Raw genomic sequence first — 25,262 nt, forward strand, 5'->3', positions numbered from 1 at the left:
AGAGAAAACATTAACAACACGGTGTGAGGATTCATAGAAGATGTTCGCACATTGATTGACCTCTACCTCTACTTCTGCCTCCACCTGAGAAGGATCATTTTATTTAGACACAAACAGGCTAAAAAAGTCAAGGGCTTCAGCCGGTTTCAGCTTCCTGGAACAAGATGCTGCTCTGCAGGTGCTGGGCAGTCAGTCACCTGGAGGATAAAGCAGCCAGTGAGTCGTCCTGAGGAACACGGACACACGGACACGCAGAGGCGCAGGACCCTTCCGGCCTCGTTGGAGAGGAGGTGTTACAAGAAACTCTCCAGGAAACCATCACTTCTACAATTAAGTTTACTGGGAATACTTTTTAAAAGGAAGACCAGAGGCTGGGGGAAAGAGGGGGAGTGGGCAGCAGGGAATTACTGTTTACTGAGTACAGAGTTTCAGTTTGGGCTGGTGAAAAAGTTCTAGATTTGGATAGTGGCGACGGTTGCACAACAATGTGAATGTACTTAACGCTACTGAACAATATTTTATGGCATGGATATTTTACCACAATAAGAGAGGGTGGGGGAAGGAGAGAGGGAGAGAGAAGGAATGAGGCAGAACTAAAAAGTACTAAGATTTCTAGCAAATTCAACTGAGAGCCTCCTACTGCGTTCCTGAACGTGATGCACAGGACAAAACTGAATTTCTCAAGAAATACTCTGAAGAAAAGCATCATCTGGAACATGCTAGCGGCCAAAGACTATATGTCCCAACCGGCTATATTATGTAATCACGGGCAAGTTTTCTAAAACAATAGAGCACCTTCCCCCTAAAGGAGACTGAGCTCTTCACGTAATTTAGTTCATAACTCTTCCCTGCAGTCTAGAAAGATGATCTCGTTATTATCATTATTATTATGGTAGCTATTTTGTATTTATTAAGAGTTCTCGGTGAGCCAGCTGCTATCCTCTCTTCCTTTGTCGTAGATGGGAACAAAACACACAGCAGTTCTGTGCATGGCCTGGGAAAGTAAGCAACAGGACCAAAATCAGAAGCAATGCCCAAGGCCACAGCACTCGACAGAAGAGGCTGTAGTCTGCCCGATTTGGAGGCCCGGGCAAGGCTTCCCTCCCCCATTCCAGATTCTCACCACCGAGCAGGGCTCCTACTTAATAGAGAACACATACTTGCTTGCCAAAGAGTAGATACTTATTTTTGCATTTGCAAAATATCCAAGTGGACTTAATAAAATTATATTTGAGGTTAAACCACAAAGATAAGAAATTTAATCCAGGGCCCCAATTAATTATTCTTTTTAAGAGAGTCTCAAATGTTTCCCATGTCTAAAAGAGTTACAACTGTGCATGGCCCTAAAGTCTGTGCCTGTAATCCTGACCGAGTTTCATTTCACAGGTTACAAAAAAAGCCCAAATAATAATTACATAGTAACTATTGATTGTTTAATTACTTGAGACTGCCTTATAATCACCAAATCATGAAGGGTGTTACGAGATTTATAAACGACACATCACCAGGGTGCTGTGCACCAAGTTATTTGGTAATTCACTGATATGAGATGGAAGGGAAGAATTTTGAACTAAAGTAATCTAAACACTTCTAAGGAAAGGTGGCACACATGTGCCGATAATAGATGTTTATTCTAAAGGCTGATGTTGAATAAATGAACAAACAAGGTAAACAAAACCCCAGATAGAGATAAGAGTGGAAGAGACTCCTCCCCAAAGGCAAAGACACCAAAAAGATCCTGTAAGCTACCTGAGAGGCAATACCTTAGCCCAGTGGATCTCAATTCTGGCTTTGCATTAGAAGCATCTGGGAAGTGCTGGAAACTAGCTTTACACAGTCCTACTCCAGACCTACTAGAACCAGATCTCTAGAGAAGGGTCCAGATATGTTTAGTTTTTCAAAGCTATCCAGATGATTTCCATAAACAGTGAGGGCTGAGAAACACTAGTAGCAAAAAGAAATCCTACAAAGTCCCCTGTGGCAAGTTTTAGTAGCAACTCCGGAGGTCTGGCCACCCAGCGGAGAAAGTGACCTTCCTTATGCATATGGGACACAGGCTCACAAAGGTCTTTCCTCTGTGCTTACATGGCAGCCATCTAATTCATTACACCCAATGGTCACAGCATGAGGTGACATCGTCTTGAGCCAAAGGACCTGCAAAGAACATGGGGATTTATGAAAAGCTCATCAAGCCAAACCATTTCAAGGGTAAATGATTCTACTTATGGGGCAGGAGTAAAATTGTTACCTATAATTCTGGCCAACTGCAATGAAAGTACCTTCTGAGACTAAATAATAATAACTAAATAATCCTAAAGTCTTAGCTACAGTCAAATGAACCTATGACTAAGAACAATGCTTTGCATGTGCTACAGCATCTTAGAGGCATGTCTATTTGATGTCAAAAATCACAATTTCTGCGCTCCTAGAAAAACAGTGCTTGGGTATTTTTGGCAGGTACAACTTGTTTTAATTGAATGAAACCAACTGGTACCCTTGGGCTATATCAATTTTAATAGATAATCTGTTACTATAAACAGTATGAAAATTATTTTTAAAGGTGATCGACATACTAGACCTGGCCCAAGAGCCTGGTTTATAGGGAAATAGGAAAGATAGACCTGCAGCCATGTTTTATATAAAATGCCCCTGATGCAAAGGATGATACGGAGGCTGCAGCAATGGGGAGATGGACACTCAGCTACGGTACCTGGACCGTAGTTTCTGTGTTCTATGGAATAGTTCCAAGAGGCATTAAAAGCAGTTACTTGGGTAGGGAGAGGAGAGGGGAGATTCCACAGTTAAATAAACTGGGAAAATATTGGGTAGAACAAAGTACTATAAATGCTAACATTCAAGAGTAAGGGATGGTTAGGAGCACTATGAAACCTCTTTAGTCACTCTATTCTTTTTTCACAGAGCTGATCTTGGGGTTCCACTGAACACACTTTGAGAAATGTGACTGTCTAGCTAACAAATGTCAGTGAGGCAAAGGCAAAGCCAGAGAGACCTCCACTCAATCCAATGACCCTGTTTGCCTGAAGATCACAAAACAGAAGGGGTGCAAGAATGAATCTGTAGCTGGGGTCAGGCCACCCAGAGGGGACTTTCATGTACTTGGTAACACACAGCTTAATGGGCACAAGGATGAAGAGAGAAAGGTCGACTCAGGATTAAGCTTCCCTAGTCCCTGGATACAGGACTCTGCCACCTACCTTGTAATAAAATAAAAGACAATAGCAATAATCAAACCTTAAGTGGACATAGCAGTTTAAATTTAACAAAGTACTTTCATAGTCCTTAATTCATTTCAATCTCACAGTAACCTGATGGGATATATCAGGAAAGGTTTTTTTTTTTGCGGTACGCAGGCCTCTCACTGCTGTGGTCTCTCGCGTAGCGGAGCACAGGCTCCGGACGCGCAGGCTCAGCGGCCATGGCTCACGGGCCCAGCCGCTCCACGGCATGTGGGATCTTCCCGGACCAGTGCACGAACCCGTGTCCCCTGCATCGGCAGGCGGACTCTCAACCACTGCGCCACCAGGGAAGCCCAGGAAAGGCATTTTTATCCTCATTTTACAGATGAGAAAACCTGAAGCTCTAAATGGTGATATGGCAAGCTCAAAGCTACGGCAAGTTAGAGGTGGAGCCAAACCCTTAAAGACAGATCCTCAGTTCCTAAGTGAGGTCCTTACTACCCCACTCTCCTTACGAATCTCATAAAAAGGGCTCTCTACTTAGATCTTGCACAATCTTAAGGGGAAGAACTGTCGATTCTCCCCCCAAATTTGTAAAATATATAATTATTTAAAAATCACTCTCACCTCAGTAAAATCCCAGAGTGCTACACCCAATTCTTCTTACGTCCTCTAATAATCTACTTCTTCTTACAAATTATTCAGAAATTGGCTTTCTTTAAACAAAGACCAACTATAACCTACTTCTTCTTACAAATTATTGAGAAATTGGCTTTCTTTAAACAAAGACCAACTATAGTATCTGAATGGCAATTATATCATCCAATGCCATAAAGAAGAATTAAGAATTGGGTTTAATATAAATAATGCAATTCTGAACATACCTAAAAAAACCAAGAACTCAAAGGTAGAAGGTGAAGCACAAAGATGTGTGTGTTTCTGACCTCATCTTCTATGAATGCTTCTTGCACATCAGAAACACTTCTGCAAAACCAAGACCAAGGAAAGAGCTGGTAAGCTAGGCTCCCCCTGGCGCGTGTGTTTGGGAAGAAGAAAAGGTTGCTGAGTGCCTACGATGTGTCAGGCACTGGGCTGAGGGATTCCACACACATTACACTTTAGTTTTCATAACAACCTTACACTGTACTATTACTAACAGTACTGTTACTCAGAGAGCAAGTTGGCCATCTTCACAAAACTAGAACGAGGCAGAAACAGACTGGACGCCAGCTCAGTCCTGCTCCTAAGTCCTTTCCATTACACTCCTTTCCACTTACGAAAATGTTAAATTATACCCCAACATATGCACATGCCGAGGCCTCTAAGCTTTTTCCAAATCCCCTTCCCACAATTCATTCAGGTCCCCACTCTGACTCATATTGCTCTGTATTCTACGCTCCCACTGTCTCTGTTTGCACATCAATTTTAAGAGTTTTTGCTATTTTCTCCTACGCTTAGAGAAGTGGTCCTCAGCTGCGGAGAACTTTGCCCCTCAGGAGACAGCTGGCAATGTCTGGAGACATTTCTGATTGTCAGGACTTTGGGGTGCGCTGGCATCTCATGGGTGGAGGCCAAGGACGCTGCTAAACATCCTACAGTGCGCAGGACAGCACCTCCACAACAAAGAGCTTTCTGACCCCAATGTTTCTCAACCCAGTGCCAAGGCTGAGAAACCCCGCCTTGAAGGGATAATGTGGTTTAATAAATGTGCTTTAGTTTCCTCCCCTATAAAATCATGAGGAGCAACTAAGACACCATATAGGAAAAGCTTTAGCACACAGTAAGCATTCTAACTAAACATTAAGTAATTAGTTAATCTGACTGCACACTTTTTAGAGTAGGAACCACCTTGGTTGGCTCTGCCTTCTTCCCACACAAAGCACAGGGCTTTTGTCACGGGCACTCAACAAATGTGAAATAATGTATTCTTTATATTTGAATTTTTGTTTAAAAAACAAATGCCACTATTATTTAAGAAACACAACATTCTCCCATACTCACTCCTTACCAAACAAGAAGTGAATAGTATAATTCATGATTCATTAGAACAGAATATGAAAAGCTACATTGCATCCTGAGTATGTCATAGAATCACCTCCATAGCAAGACTATCAATAAACCTACTATTAAAATGTTTTGTCTCACTTCAACAGAAAATTTATTAAGAGATCACAATATATAGATTTAAGGAAATCTCATGCAACAGGCTCAGATTCTTCTGTCTATGCCAGGTCAGTTTTGACCATATCAATTGTCAGGTCTTGAGTTGAATTACTCAGAAACCACCTTAAACTGTAATCACAAGCATGTCAAATAAAAACAGCAAAAGTCAAATCTCAGAATGAGTATGTCAGAACTGGCTGGCATCACATCTCAGGTCCAGATCTTTGCGCGTTTTTACTTTTCTCAGTTTATGCATGTTAGAGTCGGCACAAAAACCCTACAGTAAATGATTACAAAAAACATTAGGATTAACATTCACTCAACTGGCCCTACAACGGGATAATCTACAATCATTTTTACAGAGTTTCTGGAGGTGTGGCCCCAGGGCCCTGAACATCAGAAGGAACCCACACACTTATTAGAAGTGCAGATTCCTGGACCCCAGCCAGACCTACTGAATCAAAATTTGACAGGTTAGGCCTGGAAATCTACATTTTTCATCATTTCTCAAATATCTGTTCTGCATAGTAAACTCTGGGAACCTCTTCCAGGAGGGTGAACCCCAGAAAATTGATTTGCCTCATTTGTAAATTTCCAGCATGTATCTTTCTTCTACAGACTATCAATAATTAATTTAACATAAAATCCACACCCCTACCATAAAAAACAGGGAGAGAATTCTGTTGATGACTTTTGTCCAAATATGCACATCTGAAGTCAGCAGACTGACATTTTATGGGAAATGCTGAAAAAACTGGGAATGAATATAAATAGAATTATCAAGGAAAACAGAGCTCAATTCTGGGCCACACACAGGTCACCATCTACTATGTACCAGATGGGGGATACAGTGATGGTTAGACGGACTAGGTCCCTACCCTTATTTTTTCCTTATTATGCATTTAAATTGTTTAATATATACATAAACAAAGAAGTAAAATACTTTCGGAGAGTGGCAATGCCATGAAGACAAAAAAACAAGTTGACAGAGAAAGTCATTGGGAGGAGGGAGGCAGTGGCAGTGGCTGGCTCTATTAGATACAAGGATGAAAAGTGGTTTCCTTGAGCAGGTAACATTTGAGCTGGGACCTGAAAGAGAGAAAGCTAGCCATGAGAGGGTTGAGGGGCAAGTGCTCTAGACAGAAGAAACTATTACTAGAAAGACCCTGAGGTGAGAAAAAGGTTCGCATGAAATTATTATTGAAATTAAATCAGAAATCAGATAATACACACAAAATGTTTCATGACATAGAAAACTATTTTAAAGTATGAAGGATTATTTTTATTAATATGTTAGAATCGTTTCAGGGCAGAAGCCAGGATAATGAAGGACCTCAAGTCTAAGTCATACGAAGAATTAATTCAGCAACTGTGGCTACATTGCCTGGAGATGAGGAGACACAAGTATGTGTTTGGGGGAAGAAGGGAGAAGTCGTCTTCAAATATCTGAAGGACTATGTTCTTGTGGAAGAAGATTACATTTATTTTTTTAAATAGCTCCGAAGGAGTGAAAGGAGCTTGAACTGGTAAACATTTTAGGAAGGGAGAATCTTGGCTCATCATGATAATGAACATTCAAAGGGAATTGCAGGCAAATGGAATGACTGGGAGGTAATGAATCCCACACAGGTGGAGGTGATCAAGGATGGGCTCAACAGACGCTGGCAGAGGCATGATTGGGCTAGATGACCTATAAGGACCTATGAAACCCTTTGAAAACACACACACACACACACACACACACACTCAGTCACAGTGTTCTCTCTCAACAAGTACTATAACCACCAACATGGCCTCTTTACTTCAGACTTTACAACCTAGAGGAGGTTTTAAGAGAAACCTGAGAGATACTGAGGAATCCACCATATTCCCAATTCATGTTGTCACCCCAGAATAAAGTACATTTCCATCTCTGCAATAACCAATATACAGTTCCAAAGGGCAAATTAAGAAACAGGATAGACTAACATTCATTCTTGAAATCTGTGGCTAAGATTTAATGGTGTTTTAGCAATAAACATTAAACAATTATTTGGACCTATTAAAATAATTACTCTATTTTAACAAAAATGTGTCTGGATTCCATTAGGTCCCAATAAGTGGCATGCCAATGAATAGCCAGCGCCTTTAGCAAACGGGTATGTGGCCTTTGGTTGGTTCATTTTTCTCATGGGAGCCATAGGCCCAAGAAGATGATTTCCTCATAAAAAACCCTGACAGAGCCTCTTTACTCTTCATTATTTATGCAATTTGGCTAGAAAATAAAGCAAAAAACAGATACTGAACTACCACTTGACCACCTGGGACCAAAATGATAAACAAATCTAACCTTCCAAGGAGAGACAGACCAAGCTAGACTTGGGAGTAAGGCTAGAAGCAACTTTGAAAAGCTAAATGTTGTTAATGACCTTTATATAAAATATGTTTCCACATCTAGATTTAAGTGGCTTATATGAAGATATACTTCAAGAAATACTCTCTTAATATCTACATATACTTTTTGTGTATTGAATTAAGTCTACTTCTTAAAAACTACTTGTAAATAAAATTATATTATGACTCTCTTAGGACAGCTTATTAAAAGAAACTTATAAGAATCTTTCCAGAAAAGAAAGGCTACATCTGTATAATTGTACATAAAATTATACCTCATTTTATGAAATCCAGGAACAACAAAAGCCAGGGTTACAAAAAATTAAAATCAAAGATTTAATATTTAATGTAAAGAAAGTATTTATCACAGACTTTTTTGGTATAGAAATCTGTTCCTAGGGTTTAAAAATTTATATTTATGTTTACACTATTTTAGAAATATACCTATTCCATAAAAGTTAAATATAACCTATAATGTGGACAATCACTTCCTAAATTATTTCTCTTTGGGTTCACGTGTATTTGAGTTCAGGTTTTGCAGTTTATTAAGCTTTAATCCTTCAGGGCTCAGAGTAACAGCAGGACTGGATTAGTGACCCAGAAAACCCAGGTGTCTCTGTTCTTGAGGGGGTGCCACCTAATATCATCTGGGTCGTCTAGAAACCAAACCCTTAACTGGGCACGGAGGATTCATCCTTCAGGTAAATCATTCCAAGTCCCCAAAACATTTATAGCAAACACTCTCGCTTGACTAATGCGCAGAAAAGCTGCTGTACCACAAAACAATACATAGGGCTGGTAAAAGAAACCAAGCCTCCTGTCTCAAAGTCCAATGTTACCACCATGGCCATCTTTGCAGTCTCCCCTCAGCTTGAGAGAAGCCAAATTTCTGTATCAACCTCTAAGAGAAGGGCACCCTTTAGAACAATAGTGTTAACAACGTACTTGGCGAATTTCTTTCCTCTCTGAAGATCTGAGACCTCCTGCGACTTGTTTCCTTTTCTTTTTTTTCAAGTAACAAGAAATTGGGGCTAATTTTGGATTTTCCAAACATTCTCATCCTTAATTGAGAATCCTTATCTGTTTGTTATCCTCCCTTGCAAGAGTGTATACAGTCCACCTCTTGGATTAGTGGACAAGGCTGTGAATCATCTCCCAGATGTGTATTCTACAGGTGGGAAGCACAGGACAATGGAATGGCACTATAAAACCAACAGCATTATACAGAGTTGCTTCTCCAAATTGACAGCGAATCAGAAGTAATTCTCTACCTAAATCAGGGCTTAATTCATAAGCTCACATTAATTCACAAGTTCAATCCAACTTCTCAAAATGCAATAGCACAATCTTCCAACCTGATTATCTTCACTGAAAGTATTTAAAAGCATTTGCTGAGACACCTTTCTTTCTTGTGTCAGACAAGATCAGTGTCAAGTGAACAGCTGGAGTAGACTACATTCTGTCTAATTGCAGGGGGTTGACATTTTAGGAAATAATCATTTCTTGCAAGAGAGAAATTTTCCCCCGGAGTGGACACCAAAGGGTACCTCCTGGTAAATAAAGGCTTAAGTATTTATATGTGTGTGTGTGTGTGTGTATATATATATATATATATATATATATATATATGTATGTATACATATACACACACATATACTTTTGACATTCTGTAGAATCAGAAATATTACAATCTGGATGACTTCTACAATAATTTTAATCAACTAAGAGAAGTTTAGGACTGAAAGAAGTAATGTTTTAAAAATAGAACAACAAGAGAGAATTTGCAGTGAAAATGCCATCCCGTATCACTACCACGCTGGAAAGTGACGGATATTTCCCTTGAAATAATCATGCGGAAACAGTTGGTTTGTTTTGAAGGCATTTATTTCAATAGCTCATTCACTAAAACCCCCTGAGCTTTAGTCCAAAAAGTTAATTTCCATTTTCTTTTGATAATCAGGAGAATCAACCCACTTTTCTAAACAATCACTTTTTCAGATCATTTTCTGGGAGAAAATATGTTTTAAAAGCATGTTTGGAGTGAATTTGTAAGTAAAAATGTAGTAAAAAGGAGAGAAGAACTTTTCATTCCTCAGCTCAATCTCAGCTCAAGTTTAACTTTTAAGTATTTCCTATCTTGTAAGAGTCGTTGCTGCCATTAGGCCTTTCTTTGTGAGGTGACCAGTTTTCTCCTAGCATTGTTCACTAAATTCATTTAACTCATGCCCTAGGCCAGTAACAAATCTACTTTTCCAGCTGTGATACTTTAATAGCTTAAATTTCTAAAGTAAATAGCATCCTTCGCGCCTTTGAAAACCAGTTCTGGCAGTGATTAAAGTAAAGAAACGAAACATTTAAAGAGCTTCATATATGCACCATCAGAATGCATGTGTCAGCTATAAGCTCTATAATATATAATGAAGGGAAATGCCCAAATCCCAGAATCCGGTTTAGGCAGTGAGACTACAGATACATTTAAAAAGATGGAGAGTCAATTAACAAGTATATTATCTCATTTTAAATCTGTTATGAAACACGTATGAGTGAGAACAGACAGCACTGCTATTCAGCATTCATGAACCGAAATCACACATAAGCCATGTTCAAGCTCAAGGAACTTACCTTATACACTTGTCCGTATGTTCCATTGCCAACAAGTTCCACCAATTCAAAGATCCCTGCAGGGTCCTGAAAGAAAATAAACAATAAAAAGTCAAAACGATATTCTAGCCATTGTCTTAATCAAAAGCAAATACGCATTTAAAATAAGCAAATAAACAACAACTTTAGCTTTGGGGGGGGGCTCTCATATGTTAATATTAAAGAGTATTAAAATTTAATTCAGCTGTGGCTATGAGATGAGTCAAAATCTATTTGTTTCTATTTTACATTTCTATGAGATGTGTTTAAATCAGACAAAAGGAAACAAGACTTCATTGAAACAATTTTAAAAAAGAATTAATGCATTTCTCACTGTCAAATGGAAATACACTTGTAGGTACCTCGGGCTAAACTGAAAGGCTCACCATCCTGAAGGGGTTCCAATTTTGAAGATTCTTCTGTTTGACATTTCTGAGCTGCTCATTGTGTTGAACACTGGCAGTTCAGAAAGGAGTGCTCCCGTGTTGTGGGGCAATCTTCCCTGCAGAAGTCAACAGTTTCCAAGAGAAAATGGAATCAACCTAACTTCCTCTCTCAGAAAGTATTTCTCTGGATTCATCTCCCCTCTCGACAATGCTGCCTCTGCTAAATACACTTTTGCGGCCTGGCCTCCAGTTCCTGCAGGACCTGGAGAGTCCCGGGCAGGATCTAGAATGCAAACGAAACTGGAGAACTCTCCAAGTTCTTAGCACCGAACAGGTGTCTGCTAACCCTCAGAGTCAGCTGTGTTAGAGCGCTCAATAAATATCCAATAATCGTGGATATTATTACCGAATTACCATCCCCAAAAGTCGAAAAGAAAAATCAAAGCCTGTAAGATTCAACTCAGAGACAGAAAGTGCCTTTGGCCTCCTCTGATTCCTAACTGGACAGAAATGATTTCTTTAAAGGCCTAGCTCACGAATCACAAACATCCATGTCCACAGAGGCCGGGCAAGTAACGGAAAAGAGTGAGGGGGCCGCAGGGGCCTGTGACAAACTGAGGAAGTCACGTCCCCTTTGGGGGGCAGGGGGGCCAGCTGGAACCAATCGTTGTCATGTCAACCTATGAGCACAGTCTTGCCAGGTCTGAAGATTTTTTTGAAGAAAAACTGAACATTTTGTTTCATGTGAGATCTCGTTTTTAAATGTTAGGCACGAACTCACTTTAAAAAAAACTCTGGGGGACAAATGAAAAAAACGTCAGCCTCTGGCCTAAAAAGCATTTCCCCTCTCCAGTCAACAGGTTTACAGAGCACTGCCATATGGTGTGACGGTGACTGAGAAGCAGGCGGGGAAAGCCTTGATTTTAGCTTGAAACAGGCCTGGGCCGAGCCCCAGCTCTGCCTTGTCTGGCGGCGTGATCCCAGATCTCTCCCCTGGGAGAGCTACTCAGTCTCCACGCAGATAAAACGGGGAGGACATCTACCCAGCAGAGCTCTGGGGAAGAGTAAGTGAGGGCCTAGCACCACACCTGCACGTAGTCAGCAAACCTAATATCTGACAGGAATCATTTTTAAGCTGAGGAATCCCACACCTCTAGTAGAATTTAAAGGGAGAGGGGCTGCTATTCACAGGGAAGGGGACAAATGAGTTGGAGGTGACAGGTTAGAGCTCTTTAAAGTGACAGTCTTCAGCAAATCAGTCCCAAGAATAGCCCTTTGTGTTGTGTCTTCAAAGATCTCACATAGAAAACAAATTAAAAAAGAAAAAAATAGGACAAAACAGCAACAGCTGAAGCACTTAGTCACTCACAAAGACTGCAATTAGCATTATCCATTGTTATAAAGACAGGAAGGCAAGAAACCCCACTCCAGACTCATGTTCCGACAGATGGAGAAGTCCAGAAGTTCCAGCTATGCCCCACCTGGCCAGGGAGCTGTGGACATCATCCCAGATGGAACCATGAGACAGGAAAACATGGGAAAAGGACCTAGAGCTCTGCAGACGGAGACCCCAGAGCTAAAAGTCACTGTCAAGGCCACCTGGGAGGTGCCTCAAGATGGGAAAGAAAAATCGTGTTTGTTAAACTACTAGGCCATTAGAGCAGCAGGTTTTATTATGAATGGGATTAGAAGGAAATGAGGAAAAGGGGGAGAAGTGGCCCACAAATGGTAGCAGCTGCTGTTTGTTTCTAAGCTGTGCTTCCCAGTAGTTTGTTTGCGCAGTGGTGTTTCTGCAACAAATTTCAAGAGAGGTCCTACATTTGCTTGAAATATCTCAATTGTGTGTTGTTTTCTTTTTTTAATATTTATTTATTTATCTTTGGCTGCATTGGGTTTTGTTGCTGCACGCGGGCTTTCTCTAGTTGCGGTGAGCGGGGGCTACTCTTCCTTGCGGTGCACGGGCTTCTCATTGCGGTGGCTTCTCTTGTTGCGGAGCACGGCCTCTAGGCACGCGGGCTTCAGTACTTGTGGCACACAGGCTCAGCAGTTATGGCTCGTGGGCTCTAGAGCACAGGCTCAGCAGTTGTGGCACACGGGCTTAGTTGCTCCGCGGCATGTGGGATCTTCCCGGACCAGGGCTCGAACCCATGTCCCCTGCACCGGCAAGCAGATTCTTAACCACTGCGCCACCAGGGAAGCCCCTCAATTGTGTTTTCAACATTCATTTTTCTTGACTAGAAAAAAAATATGAACAAAAGAAAGGAGATGTAGGATGGTGAGTACCACCTGCCATAAGGAGCCCGGGAAGCGTAAGGAGGGTGGCAGGAGAGGGAGGTGCAGAGCGGGGACCCAGTTCTGCACCCAGGGATCGCCCCACCTCACAGACCTCTCCTCAGGGCTGGGGTGTAATGGGCAGGTCTCAATATGAGCCAGGCAGCCTCCTCCCAGGTTCCTTCCTCTCCTCAAATAGTCCATTCATAGGCATATTGGTCCAGCCAGTCGGAGCCAAGAAGGTTCAATGCCAAGACTTTCATTCCAGCTGCTGGGAGAGAGGCTCTTCCCACTGGACACATCAACGGGCTCAGAAGCAAAAGTCAGAGGGACTACAGAGTTTGATTGGCATCCCGCCTTGCGTAAGCAACCAAACCGGAAACAGTCGTCAAATTAGGGTGGTTCCCCAGGAAACAGACTCTGAGAATCACCAAGATTTACACAGAGGGTTAACCGGGATGTGCCTCATAATCAACGCCAGTGGGGAGTGACTGAAGAAGGCCTGGACTGAGCGGATGAAAGAAGTCAATGCAATGCAGTGGAACAAAGACTTCACCTGCTCCCACAGGAGCTCTGGAGTTGGGATGACTCTTCAGAATTACCCTACCTTGAGGCATGGGGGCCTCTGTACCCCACCTCCATTGACTAGTCATTGCATGCAGGCTGTCCCCCATCCCCGTCCCAGGGGTTATGATCTTGGGTGAAGGGACACTCTTCAGCCGAGGACAATTCCCAGGTGAGAACCGTCGCTAGCCGCCTACACTCCCAGCAGGTGGAAACGAGCACCTCAGCAGCGGACAGGGAATCTGGGTGACACACCATGGCATCCACTACAAGCATCCTGGCTAGAAATGAGGACCCACTTGGAACTGGAAGAGAAGTCTCCAAGCGTCTACCTTCTACAGTATACTGACAGTAATAAGACAAAACGGCCCAATTAGAGTCATGGTGTTTGCAAGGAGGGGGCTCTCTGAGACCCTAGAAAGCACAAGGCAGAGCTATTGTTCAGGGACACTTGAACTTAGCACTGACTCTAAGCTTCCCTATTCCCTCTCCCCCAGTCCAAGTACCTGGACAGCTGGATGTTTGTGAATATTCCCTTACACAAATGCATATAAATGTCAGAGACTTTCTTGGGGAATACTGATATAGCTTGAATGTTGTAAGCATTCAGCTGTGTGCTCCATTCTTGCAGGACTCTAAAGTAATTTCTCCTGGCTCACCGGTGACCTCGATCTCTTGTTTGTAATGGTCTCTTCTCAGTTTGTCCTGGTTGTTCCCTCTGAGGCACTGACACTGCTGAGCATCGCCACTCTTGGTGAAATCCACCCCCTCCTTTCTCTTCCGTCATCCAGTCTCTCAGAGAGATTTTTCTTTCTCCTGCCCATACCTTTAAGGTTGGCTGAGCCCAAGGTTCCATGCTCCTGTTGTCCACTAAGTGCTAAGGATTTTATCTCCAGAAGTCCACCATATCCGTCTACTCAACCGTCTTCATACAACAGCCCTCACCATCTCTTGCTGGGACTGTTTATTTCAATCAATTCTCTGCTCCTTTCAAGCTATCCTTCACACCAATCTTTCTAAAATAGACATTTCTAAACACAACACACCACGCTTTAAAATCCTACACAAGGCGGTTCAAATTGAAAGTCAAGGTCCTGTCATTCTTAGGCCCAGCTTTCATTCCCAGCTTCGTGTTCCATCATTTTGTGCTACATCCAACCGCTTCAAACCTCAGTTCCCTGACACATCACACTTAGCCATGTCTCTCTGCCTCGGTTCATACTGTCTGCCTGCCACGATTATTCCTTCTACTATTCTCTATGAGGCAAAGCCCATCCTTGAAGGTCCACTGTGACACCTCCTCTGTGAAGCCTGTCTCAAACTAGTGCCTCCGCCTCTCTGCCCCCATAGCACGTTGTGCGTGGCTCCATGATAACCGCTCTCACACAGTGAGGTCCCCTCTTCCATTTCTCTCTCTTGATGAATTGCAAATGGCCTGAGAGCAAGCACGGAGCATAGTTATCTTAGTGTTTCCAGCACTTAGCATGGTGTCCAACACACAACTGCTAGACATAGCTATTTACTCAATAAGGTTGATGTCCCACAATGCTCCACAATGTAAGTAGAGGAAGTCGCAAAAAAGGGGATCAGAATGTAGAGCCACAGGTCTAACAAGCTTACGTCATTTCTTTTTCCATCTAGACATAGCTGTCCCAGCCACCGCCCCTTCCTCACTCCCCTGACCCCGCCCCCAACTGCACAAAACGGTCACATGCATAAGCTCCTATGGTCTTCCCAGCTCTAAAGAAAATTCATAAGGGCCATTGTTGTAAGCTGTGCCTCCGGTACGTGGAGAAGACAGGCTGTCAGGATGCAGCCACGTGCAATGCAACAAGGAGAAGACACTGTGCCTAATGATCATGTTCCAAAGACAGGAAGGGTAAGAGAAAAGAATCAGCTTAATCCTCCCTCTCATGTTTGCTTAGAGGCTCGTCGTAAAGCCGGGATGGGCAGCATGGAAGAAGGTTACATACACCAAGGAGAAATGAGCAAATCATTGACATTTACCAAAGTCAGGAATCCCTGTTGGCTACACATGCCTTTATTCAGATCTTAACCTTTGCTGAGAGGCTGAAAAGAACATTTAATTCTATGGTAGAGCAGGTTACATTATTTCATAATGAAATATAACGACATATCAAAAGACATGCTGTTGCATGAAAGAAAATGTAACTTTTCAGCAAGTTACTGATGAAGGCAAATTTGATTAGTCATAATAATAAAAATCACAATAATCACTAACATTCCATGAGCACTTATGTGCTAGGTACTATTCTAAGCACTTTCCATGGAGAGATTATTTAATTATCGCAACTCTATCAACTGGTTGCTGTCCTCGTCTTTGTTTTACAGAGGAGGAAACGGAGGTTCAGAGAAAGTAAGAACCAAGTCGAGGTCACACCAACAATGGGTGGCTGAGCCAGGATGGGTCAGACTGCAAACCCCAGGCCCTTAAGCACTCATCACCCCATCAGCTTCACGGAATCAGAATTCCCGGCCCTTGATTTTCCACTTGCTAGCTCTCCAGCCTTGGGCAAGTTTCAAACCGCCCTGAGTCTCAGTTTCTCCGTCTCTAAAAAGGGAACAATAGTATGTCCCAGGCAGGGTTACTGTGAAGACTGTGAAAGTGTGTAGACTAGCTCAGGGCCTGGTACTTAATAGGACTTCAATAAATATTAACCTCTTTCCTTCCTTTTCTTTTTCCCTTTGAAAAAAGAATTCATTTAATACACAAGGAATATGCTGCAGAAAAATTCAGGGTGTGTTTCAAATATTTTCAACTCATAAAGCCAGTAAAAGAACACCGATTGTTTATTAACCAAGATCGCCACGTGCTTAACACACAGAATCAGATACTTATGGACAAACAAGTGTCTCTTTAGAAATCAGCGAGACATTTGGAAAGACGTGTTAACTTTTCGGGGCTCCTGGGATGCTGGAATAAATTCTCTCGTCTATCAGCTGATGAAATTCAGGTGGCATTGGCAGGCTCAAGTCTGACTTCTCAGCAGGATGGAGTGATTTAAGATCTAGGAGTTAATATTCCCAGTCACTGAGTTATACTTTAATTCTTCCAGGTCCCCTGAATGACACTGGATTTATCAGAATACTAAATAACATCTCTGGACTAAATCTCAAAGACTGGAAAAGCCAAACCTAAATCTATAACTAGGATGACTACTTCCTTAGCATCATAAACGATGATACATACCCTTCCCAGCCCTTTCCCCCTTCTCTGAAAACGAAATCAAGAGAGAAATTGGGAGCTTGTACAGACTCTAGACAACCCTTCTCCCAAACTCCTCTTCTTCAAGACATGGCCGTTCTGTGCCAGACCTTTCCCTTGAGGTCACCAGTTCTGCGTCAGGGTGAAATAAACCCTCGCAGAATACGGACGGCTGATACGGCTCCCAGAATGACTGCCTACCCCGCAGATTCCCTACTGACATCTGCTAAAAGACTGTGCTTACTCCAAACTCACGGGCCTTAAAAAGACCAAAATGTTATTTCTCTTAGAACCATATTTAGCAGCTGATTTGTTCGGTTTCAGCCCTAACTGACAAGCATATGCTTACAAAAGCAAAACAGGACAAAGAAAACAGGAACAGTAGGAGAACTTTCCGTATTTATCTTGAGCCTTCAGGCTTTTCAACACCATCGTTATTCCAAAGCAAGTAGAGCGCTGGGAACCATCGTGCTGACTCAACACAGCACCCCCAATTCTAGTCCGTGCTGCACTCACAGCCAGGCCAGGTCCCTCGAAGCATTTTTCACTGACCTTCCCTCCTAACGTGAGGGTCTGAGGAGCGAAAGGTCTTGCCTTGCACAATGGGGTATATTCAGTCCCTGGGCGCTACCGGCACCCTCCCACGCACCTACTGTCTGGGGTGGAAGCAGGCGGTACACTGGCCCTGCCTCCTGGTGTTTCCAGGCTGATGAAGGAATAGACATAAGCAGATAACTACACATACACAGTCATTAAATTACAATGACAAGCGACATGCAGGAAAAATTAAAAGTGCTCCGAGGGCTTCCCTGGTGGCGCAGTGGTTGAGAGTCCGCCTGCCGATGCAGGGGACACAGGTTCGTGCCCGGTCCGGGAAGATCCCACATGCCGTGGAGCGGCTGGGCCCGTGAGCCATGGCCACTGAGCCTGCGCGTCCAGAGCCTGTGCTCCACAATGGGAGAGGCCACAACAGTGAGAGGCCCGCGTACCGCAAAAAAAAAAAAAAAAAAGTGCTCCGAGAGCATATTCCTGGGAGATCTACAAAACAGCCCAGATTTCTCTTCATTAACATACTGCCCAAGCCATGCCTCTCAAATGGGACAGATAATTCAAGTAAAAAATACATACAAAAATAACATAAAGCTAAAACACTGGTTGCTGAATTTTCTCACTTGATCATCTATATAAATTAAGCTCTACAGAGCTGTCAGAGGATTGGTGCAAAAATGTTAGATTTCACATCGGGATTCTGCTCCTTGCTAGTGTGATTTGACCTCTCATATTCTGATTTCCCCATCTGTAAAATGGGAGAGTCCCGCTTGGCCTGCGGTGTTTGCAAGGCTGTATCCCACACAAGCTGGGCACCTCCCCAGTGCCACATGTCCTTGGTTGTCCTCTGGGAAGGGCGGTGCTAAGTGCAGGCTGACTCCAGGATGCCCACTGCCCCTTACGGCTGTGCTTGGCTAGACAGTATTGGCATCCTTTTACCGATACTAACTCTGGCAGGTTCTGGACATGGTCCCAGCCAAACCTCAAGGGACACGGCCCTCAATGCTGGTAGCTGCTAGCCCTCGGGTGAGGGGGACCGGAGCCTCCCCACTTCCTGTTCGGGTCCCAGTTCCACCGGCTACTCATACTCAGCAGCCAGCGGCCGTGGACCAGCTTCCCCATGCCTGCCACGGCTCACCTGCTCCACTCGGGACGCTGCATCTCCCGCCTGTCCTCAAGAAGCAGCCTCTAGAATGAGATCTGAAACCTGGCTCTTCAGATTAATAGGGGTGAGACCTTAAGCTGTAATGGTCATTATCACTGTCTCTGGGATAGACAATGGCCTAAATGCTTTATAGACGTTTTCATATTTAATCTTCATAGCGACTGTGGGAAGTAGATATTACTAACCCCAATTTCCAGATGATGAAACAAAAGCTTCAAGGAATTAACGTGCTCAAGGTTAAATAGTATGTGGTAGAAACAGCAGCCAAGGCCAGACTGCAAAGTGAGGAAAAGCATACATCCCATGAGGACTGTTCGGAGGATCAGAAACAACACATATAAAGCATTTAGCTTTATGCACAGTAGTGCTTAACAAAAAAAGCTACTGCTATTATCGCCCTTGCTGCTGGTATCATTAAAAGTTGCCCAAGATGACAGCACTGTCAGTAGTAGAGGCAGAATTCAAATCCAGATTATTTTTAATCCAAGCCCATCACTATTTCTCACTTCTCTACAAATGGCCAATGCTGAAATTAACTTGGGGCTGTGGGGTTGATGAAGGCCTTGCAGTTTAACCATGGAGCCAGAGAAGGGCCAGTAACCTCAAACCAGGCAGAGACAACCAGGCAAGTGGCTGGGGACCCGGAAGTAAAATGTACCACAGCTGCTCGATGCCCCTCCTTCCCACCAGAGCCTGGAGTCCCAGACACGGAGACCAAGTGGGCGCTGAGATTTCCATCCAAAGCTTCCGTTTCTTTTTTTCTTACTTTGCCATCAGCTAGGATGAACACTGAGTACTTTAAGTTAACCAATCAATTGGCAGTGAGAAGCAGTAAACCATAGGAGTTAAGACCACAGACTACAGCCAGAAAGCCTGACTCTGGTCCCAGCTTTCCCCTTTACTAGCTGTGACCTTGAACAGATTATTTAATCTCTCTGTGCCTCAGTTTCCTCAACTGTAAAAGAGTGATAATAGTAGTATTTACTTCCAAGGATTACTACAACATAATTAATATATAGAAAACATTTAAAGCAATGTCTGGCATAATGTAAGTACTCAAAAGTGTTTGTTAATAATTCCTTATCATAGAATGCAAATTCTAAGAAGGAAAGACATACTGGTTTGGTTCACTGCAGTGCCCCCACTACTTAGATCAGTGACTAGGATATTATAGACCTAATAAATATAGACTTAATATAAATATATAATATAGACCTAATAAATTATAGACTTAATAAATAGCTGCTAGATGAATCATGTCCCCACTGGTGTCACCAGTTCCACCACCAAAAGCCACCTTACGATAAGATCTCTGACATCTGGAGCAGGGATTTCTGAGATTGTATCAGTAAAATCCCTCTCCTCATTTTTTTACAGAAGAACAAAGTGAGGCACAGGCAAGTCCTACATACTCATAAAATCATAGGTTTTTCCAACAAGAAGAGTTTAGGTGGCGTGTCCAAGGTCTCAACTAGTTAGTAGCAGATTAAGTTCAAGACCCCAAGTCCTTTGACTTCTAGTCTTTCTCTGTGTTCAGTAAAATCCTTTGATAAACCAAAGTAATCACTCACTGTCTTTCAAACAGTGGACCTAGAAGGGAAGAGAGCAGGAACTGGCGCTGGGGGGAGGGGGAATGTAGGCACCAGTATTCAGGTGTAAATTCCAGGTACTTGTGTTGAGAAGTGATTTCACACCCAGAAACGATGTAACAAGATTTATCACACATCACCAAGTTGATATCATTGAAACAATGAATTTACTAGGTCACAAGTACGTATCAGCATAGATGAATGGGATTTTTCAAAATATACTTTTCTCAGTTCACAGACCTTGTATATTCACACTCATATTTAGCTTAGTTCCAAATTACAGTTGTCCCTTGAACGATGCAGGGGTTAGGGGTGCTGAAAATCTTCATATGACTTTACAGTTGGCCCTGTGTAGCCACAGTTCTGCATTCATGGATTCAACCGGCCACGGATGGTGTAGTAATGTAGTAGGTACTTATTGAAAAGAATCTGCTTATAAGTGGACCTGTACAGTTAAAACCCAGGTTGTTCAAGGATCAACTGTATTTCCTTACAAGAGAAAACAACGAATTCTACATAACTGTTGATGGTTGTTTGCTGGCTTATATCAGAAAAATGGGCATGCATAATTAGGAACATAAAATTAAAAAGAGGACTTCCCTGGTGGCGCAGTGGTTAAGAATCCGCCTGCCAATGCAGGCGACACGGGTTCGAGCCCTGGTCTTGGAAGATCCCACATACCGGAGCAACTCAGCCCGTGCGCCACAACTACTGAGCCTGCACTCTAGAGCCCGCGCGCCACAACTACTGAGCCCACGTGCCACAACTACTGAAGCCTGTGCGCCTAGAGGCCGTGCTCCGCAACAAGAGAAGCCATCGCAATGAGAAGCCCGCGCACCGTAACAAAGAGTAGCCCCCGCTCACTGCAACTAGAGAAAGCCCGCGCGCAGCAACAAAGACCCAACGCAGCCAAAAATAAATAAATTTTTTAAAAAAAATTAAAAAGAGAACTGAGAAAGGCTTATAATGTAACTTGGAAATTTATTCTGATTTGGGTACTGTAATCCTTTGTCAACTCTTGGGATTCCCAGCCAGCCCGTCTCACCCTTCCTGACCTGGAGTCCCTGAGCTGTGGCCACAAACCTGCCTGTGCACATGCGGAACAAACAGAACCCACCACTCTCTTCAGGGAACATTTCCAACACAACTGCAGTCAGGGAAAGGCACATAACTTCATGAAGCAGCCGGAGAGAATTCTCCAGGATACTAGGTCACATGGCAGATTTTGGGCAAGGAAGGGATCTCCACCTTCCAGGACTTGCCTCAACTCTCCCACAGTCTGTTCCAGCTCAAACATTTAAGTTGCTTTAAAGGTCAATATGTACATAAAGGCCTCCCACCCCGGCCCCTTCCTTCCCACCATCAGGTTGTCTCAGAGATTATACAGCTGTTTGGGGAAATGTATCATACAGTTTACAGATATGCAAAGATGGGATCTCTCTAGGCCTGTCAGGACAAGGTAACTTTCCGGCATTTCCAGCAACATGAGGTCGAAATGATGGGAACCAGACTAGCAAAGATTTTGGCATTTTGCCTTTTCAATGATGCTTAGATGAAGAAAAAAAGAGAGCAATTGCAGCAGATGGACTTTAAAGACAAGAACTGATTACCTAAATAATTAAGTAAGAAAGATTAGGAAAGCATCCAAGGTTCCATTTTGGAAAAAGGAGCCTTAACCCTTCCCCCAAAGGTACTCATTTACCGCCTGCTTCCAACAGACCAACAGCACACATTTGCTTGAAAGCATTTTCGGCCTTTCTCCCCACACCTATAAGCAACCGTGTAGCGGACAACAGGCCCTCTCTGTGGGATGAGGAGGTTAGTATTGGCTGGCTGGATCCCCTATGACTCTCACTTCCAGAGAGGGGCAGCACGGCTAAGAGCCACGGAGAAACAGCCAAGAGCCCATCAACATCAGCCTGGGGCAGGGGCCTGTCATCTGGAAGACAGCAGTGGGAGCCCATCCCAGTGCATCACTTGGTGTCGCCACTAATGGCACAGATGGCTGGTTAACAACAACCCTTATACAGATTGTTTTTGACAAGGCTTCACTGGCATCTGGTCTATTTTTTTTCTTCAAGGCTTTTGTCCCTATGACTAGGCTGGCACTAAGGATATACAAGTTTGTTTGTTTTACAGGGTGGATACTTTTTTGAATGGGGGCTTTAGACCATCTTTTCAAGGGTCTAAATAGTTTTGCAAATCCAAGAAGCTCAAACTAAACTTCTCTGTGTCCCTCCAGACTTCCAAAGGCGATGAATTTCCATTGTCAAAGAGGTTTGGGAACACCGAGTTTAAAAGGTTAGCAATTTAGCTCTTTCTTTATTGCAGGGCCTCTCAGAGCCTTTAATGTATTAACAGGCCCTGGAAATCTCCAAGAGAGGGCCAAGCTTTCCACATTCCCTAACCTGTCTGGCTGTAGAACACTTTTTAAGGGACCCTTCTGTCTCTCTAAGCACTGGTGTTCTGTGGAGCACAGGTTAGAAAATGATAGGGTACACAGCAATCTTTCCCTTCTCATTCATGCTTAAGCAAAGCTTCCATCTTAAGTTACTAGAGCAGGAAGTGCCCAGTGCCACCCAATGTCCATTCTCCCTTTGGTCCTTAGTAACAAAAAACTCCCAATTTTATTTGGGAGACAAAGCACCCAGTTCAAAAACTACATGCCCTAGCTTCCTTGAAGCTAGGGGTGAATATGTGACTAAGTTCTGGTCAGTGATGAGTAAGCAGAATTATTGTGTGGGACTTTCAGAAGGGTTGCTCAAATGGAGCTGACTTAGCTGAGAGAAGCACTCTTTTGTCCTCCAACCTCCTCCTTCCAGCTCCCTGGAATGTAGATGTGATGGCTGGAGCCCTGCAGCCATTTCTGACCCTGAGGTGAATTTACAAATGGAAGCCTCATGCTAGGTTGTTATGGCAGAACAATAAAATGATTCTAAGTCTCTGATGGCCATGGAACTACCGTACCACCACTGGACTGCCTATATCTGGACTTCTTTAAATTGAGAGAGAAATAAACTTATATCTTCCTAAACTCTCTAATATTTAGGGTTTTCTGTCCAATACAGCTTAATTCCAATTCATTTACTTTGAAGTTTACTGTTCAGATATTTTTATTTATTTGTGTTAAACTAACAGTACTTCTTTAAAGTACTCTTCTTCATCAGCCTTTGCTTTGGTAGAGGTTGCAGATATTGTAGTTGTTCAACAGATATTCCTCTTCTCCTTCCACTGGCACACTACAGGATAGCACTTCCTCACCCCTCTTTATGTTGGGTGTGGCCACATGATTTGCTTTGGCCAACACAATGTGAGCGTAAGTGATGTGCCACTTTCAGAGGGAATATCTGATTGTTAGTGTGAGATATTTTGATAACTATGGAAGCATATGTGGACATGAAGCCTCCTCTAGTCTGTATCCTTGGGTAGCTGATGAACAGAGTCTCTCCTGACGGGCTCTGGATATGTGGCATGGTCAAGAAATAAACTTTAGTTGTATTAAGTCTCTAAGATTATTTGTTATCACAGCACGTCTTAGCCTGTTCTGACTGACAGAAATGACCCAAATACGGTGATAATAATAATCTCACTGTACAATGTTTTACGATTTCTGAAACAATATCTCAGAAGAATCACTTTTTACTAGGTATCTCCTATACCACAGACATTGTACAGAGCATTTTGCAAAAATTATTTTATTTGATCTCTGCATTGATCCTGTAAGGTAGATTGTTCACAAGAGAGAAAACTGAGGCTAAGAGAGTAACCTACATAAGATCAATGTCCAATGCCAAAACGCACATTCTCCCCACTGTCTCCAACCTGCAACATCTGAAGGCAGCCCTGGAAACAATGAAAACCCTTACAAAGCTGACTGGTGACACAGGAATCCTTGGAACCCTTTGTTACTAAGGAGGGTGGGGGAAACCGAATTGAAAAATGGAGTTTGCGCTCTCGTGGCTGACCACATCCTGTATGGACTAAACCAGGGCATGCTGGGGCTTGCAGTCCTAGTACCACACGGAGAACAGCAGAACTACAAGTCCTCTGATGCTCATTTGAGTGCCTTTAAACTCAAAACCTGCTTTTTGAGCCACTGTCAAGGTAACCTAGCAGCTGAGAATAACTAATTGGGCAACATTCTCTGACTGCTGGCATGAACAGTTATAATCTCAGCATCACCGTGGCAACCTGACTGGTTATTCACACAAAGAAAAACCGGTCTCCATTCAGACCAGGATTGCATTTTTATCTATATTCCACTTTTCCCATTACAAGTTGCTACCAAAGGAACAATGCTTCTTTTAAGAAGAATGTTTATTACTGGACTGTGGAAAAACAGCATTTTCATAGCCTAGAAAAATTTGGAAAGGGGGGAAAAAGTAATATATCCTTTATTGCCACCGGCAAAGAGATTTTATTAAATGGCTCTATACAAACAATAGTAAAGGCCACCGTGGAGTAAGTGACCTGTAAGTGGCCACAGAATTCTATGGAGATGTCAACAGCATATTATGGGCAGTGGATTACTAACAACTAGATCACATTAAATTGACCAGGGCCCATCTCCTGAGTACGTACAATGTCCTATTGTAGACCCCTCCCCCAAACCCCAGTGGCTCCCCTGGCCTATTCTATTTCACCATCCAACCCCAGGCTGTATCTTTAAAGCACAGGCAGCCTGTCTCCATGCATCAGCTATAGCCAACTGCTCACCAGGCCCAGAAGATGCTCTTACGTTCTGTGTTCTTGTTCTTGCTGTCAAGAAAGTTCTTTGTTCCCATTTCTGTCAAAGTCTTACTAGTCCTCTGAGGTCCAACTCAAGTCATATTTCACACCTAAGACCCTCCCAACATTGCATTAGTGTAAACTCCACATTAAACTGCGTCCCCAAAGCTGCCTGAAATGTGTCTGTCTTACTGCCCTGGAAGGCAACTCTTCAGGGAGCAAGGTCTATGTCTTCATTATCTCTGATCTCCCAAGATGTTTAACAGTGATGCCTGACACATCAGTAGTGTGACATGGGAGCATGAGTAGTAATTTGTGTACCAACCGATCAGGGTTTGAGTGGGGCTTTGCCACTTCCTGGTGTGTAATCTTTGAAAAATTACTTAATCTCTTTCAGCCACAGTTTCTTCA

At 43.0% G+C, this 25,262-nt stretch overlaps 1 protein-coding gene across 4 annotated transcripts in view; it reads right to left on the minus strand.

The window, feature by feature from the left end:
• The window catches only part of TNIK (TRAF2 and NCK interacting kinase), a 414,235-nt gene that overhangs the window by 309,703 nt on the left and 79,270 nt on the right, over window positions 1–25,262 (minus strand). For all 4 annotated transcript variants that reach the window (XM_079921223.1, XM_079921222.1, XM_079921221.1 and 1 more), the window contains exon 2: window positions 10,356–10,421. In XM_079921223.1, coding sequence (XP_079777349.1) covers window positions 10,356–10,421 — 66 coding nt within the window. The remainder of the gene's footprint in view (window positions 1–10,355; window positions 10,422–25,262) is intronic.

Source organism: Stenella coeruleoalba (assembly GCF_951394435.1).
Source record: "Stenella coeruleoalba genome assembly, chromosome: 5".
Classification (NCBI taxonomy): Eukaryota; Metazoa; Chordata; class Mammalia; order Artiodactyla; family Delphinidae; genus Stenella; species Stenella coeruleoalba.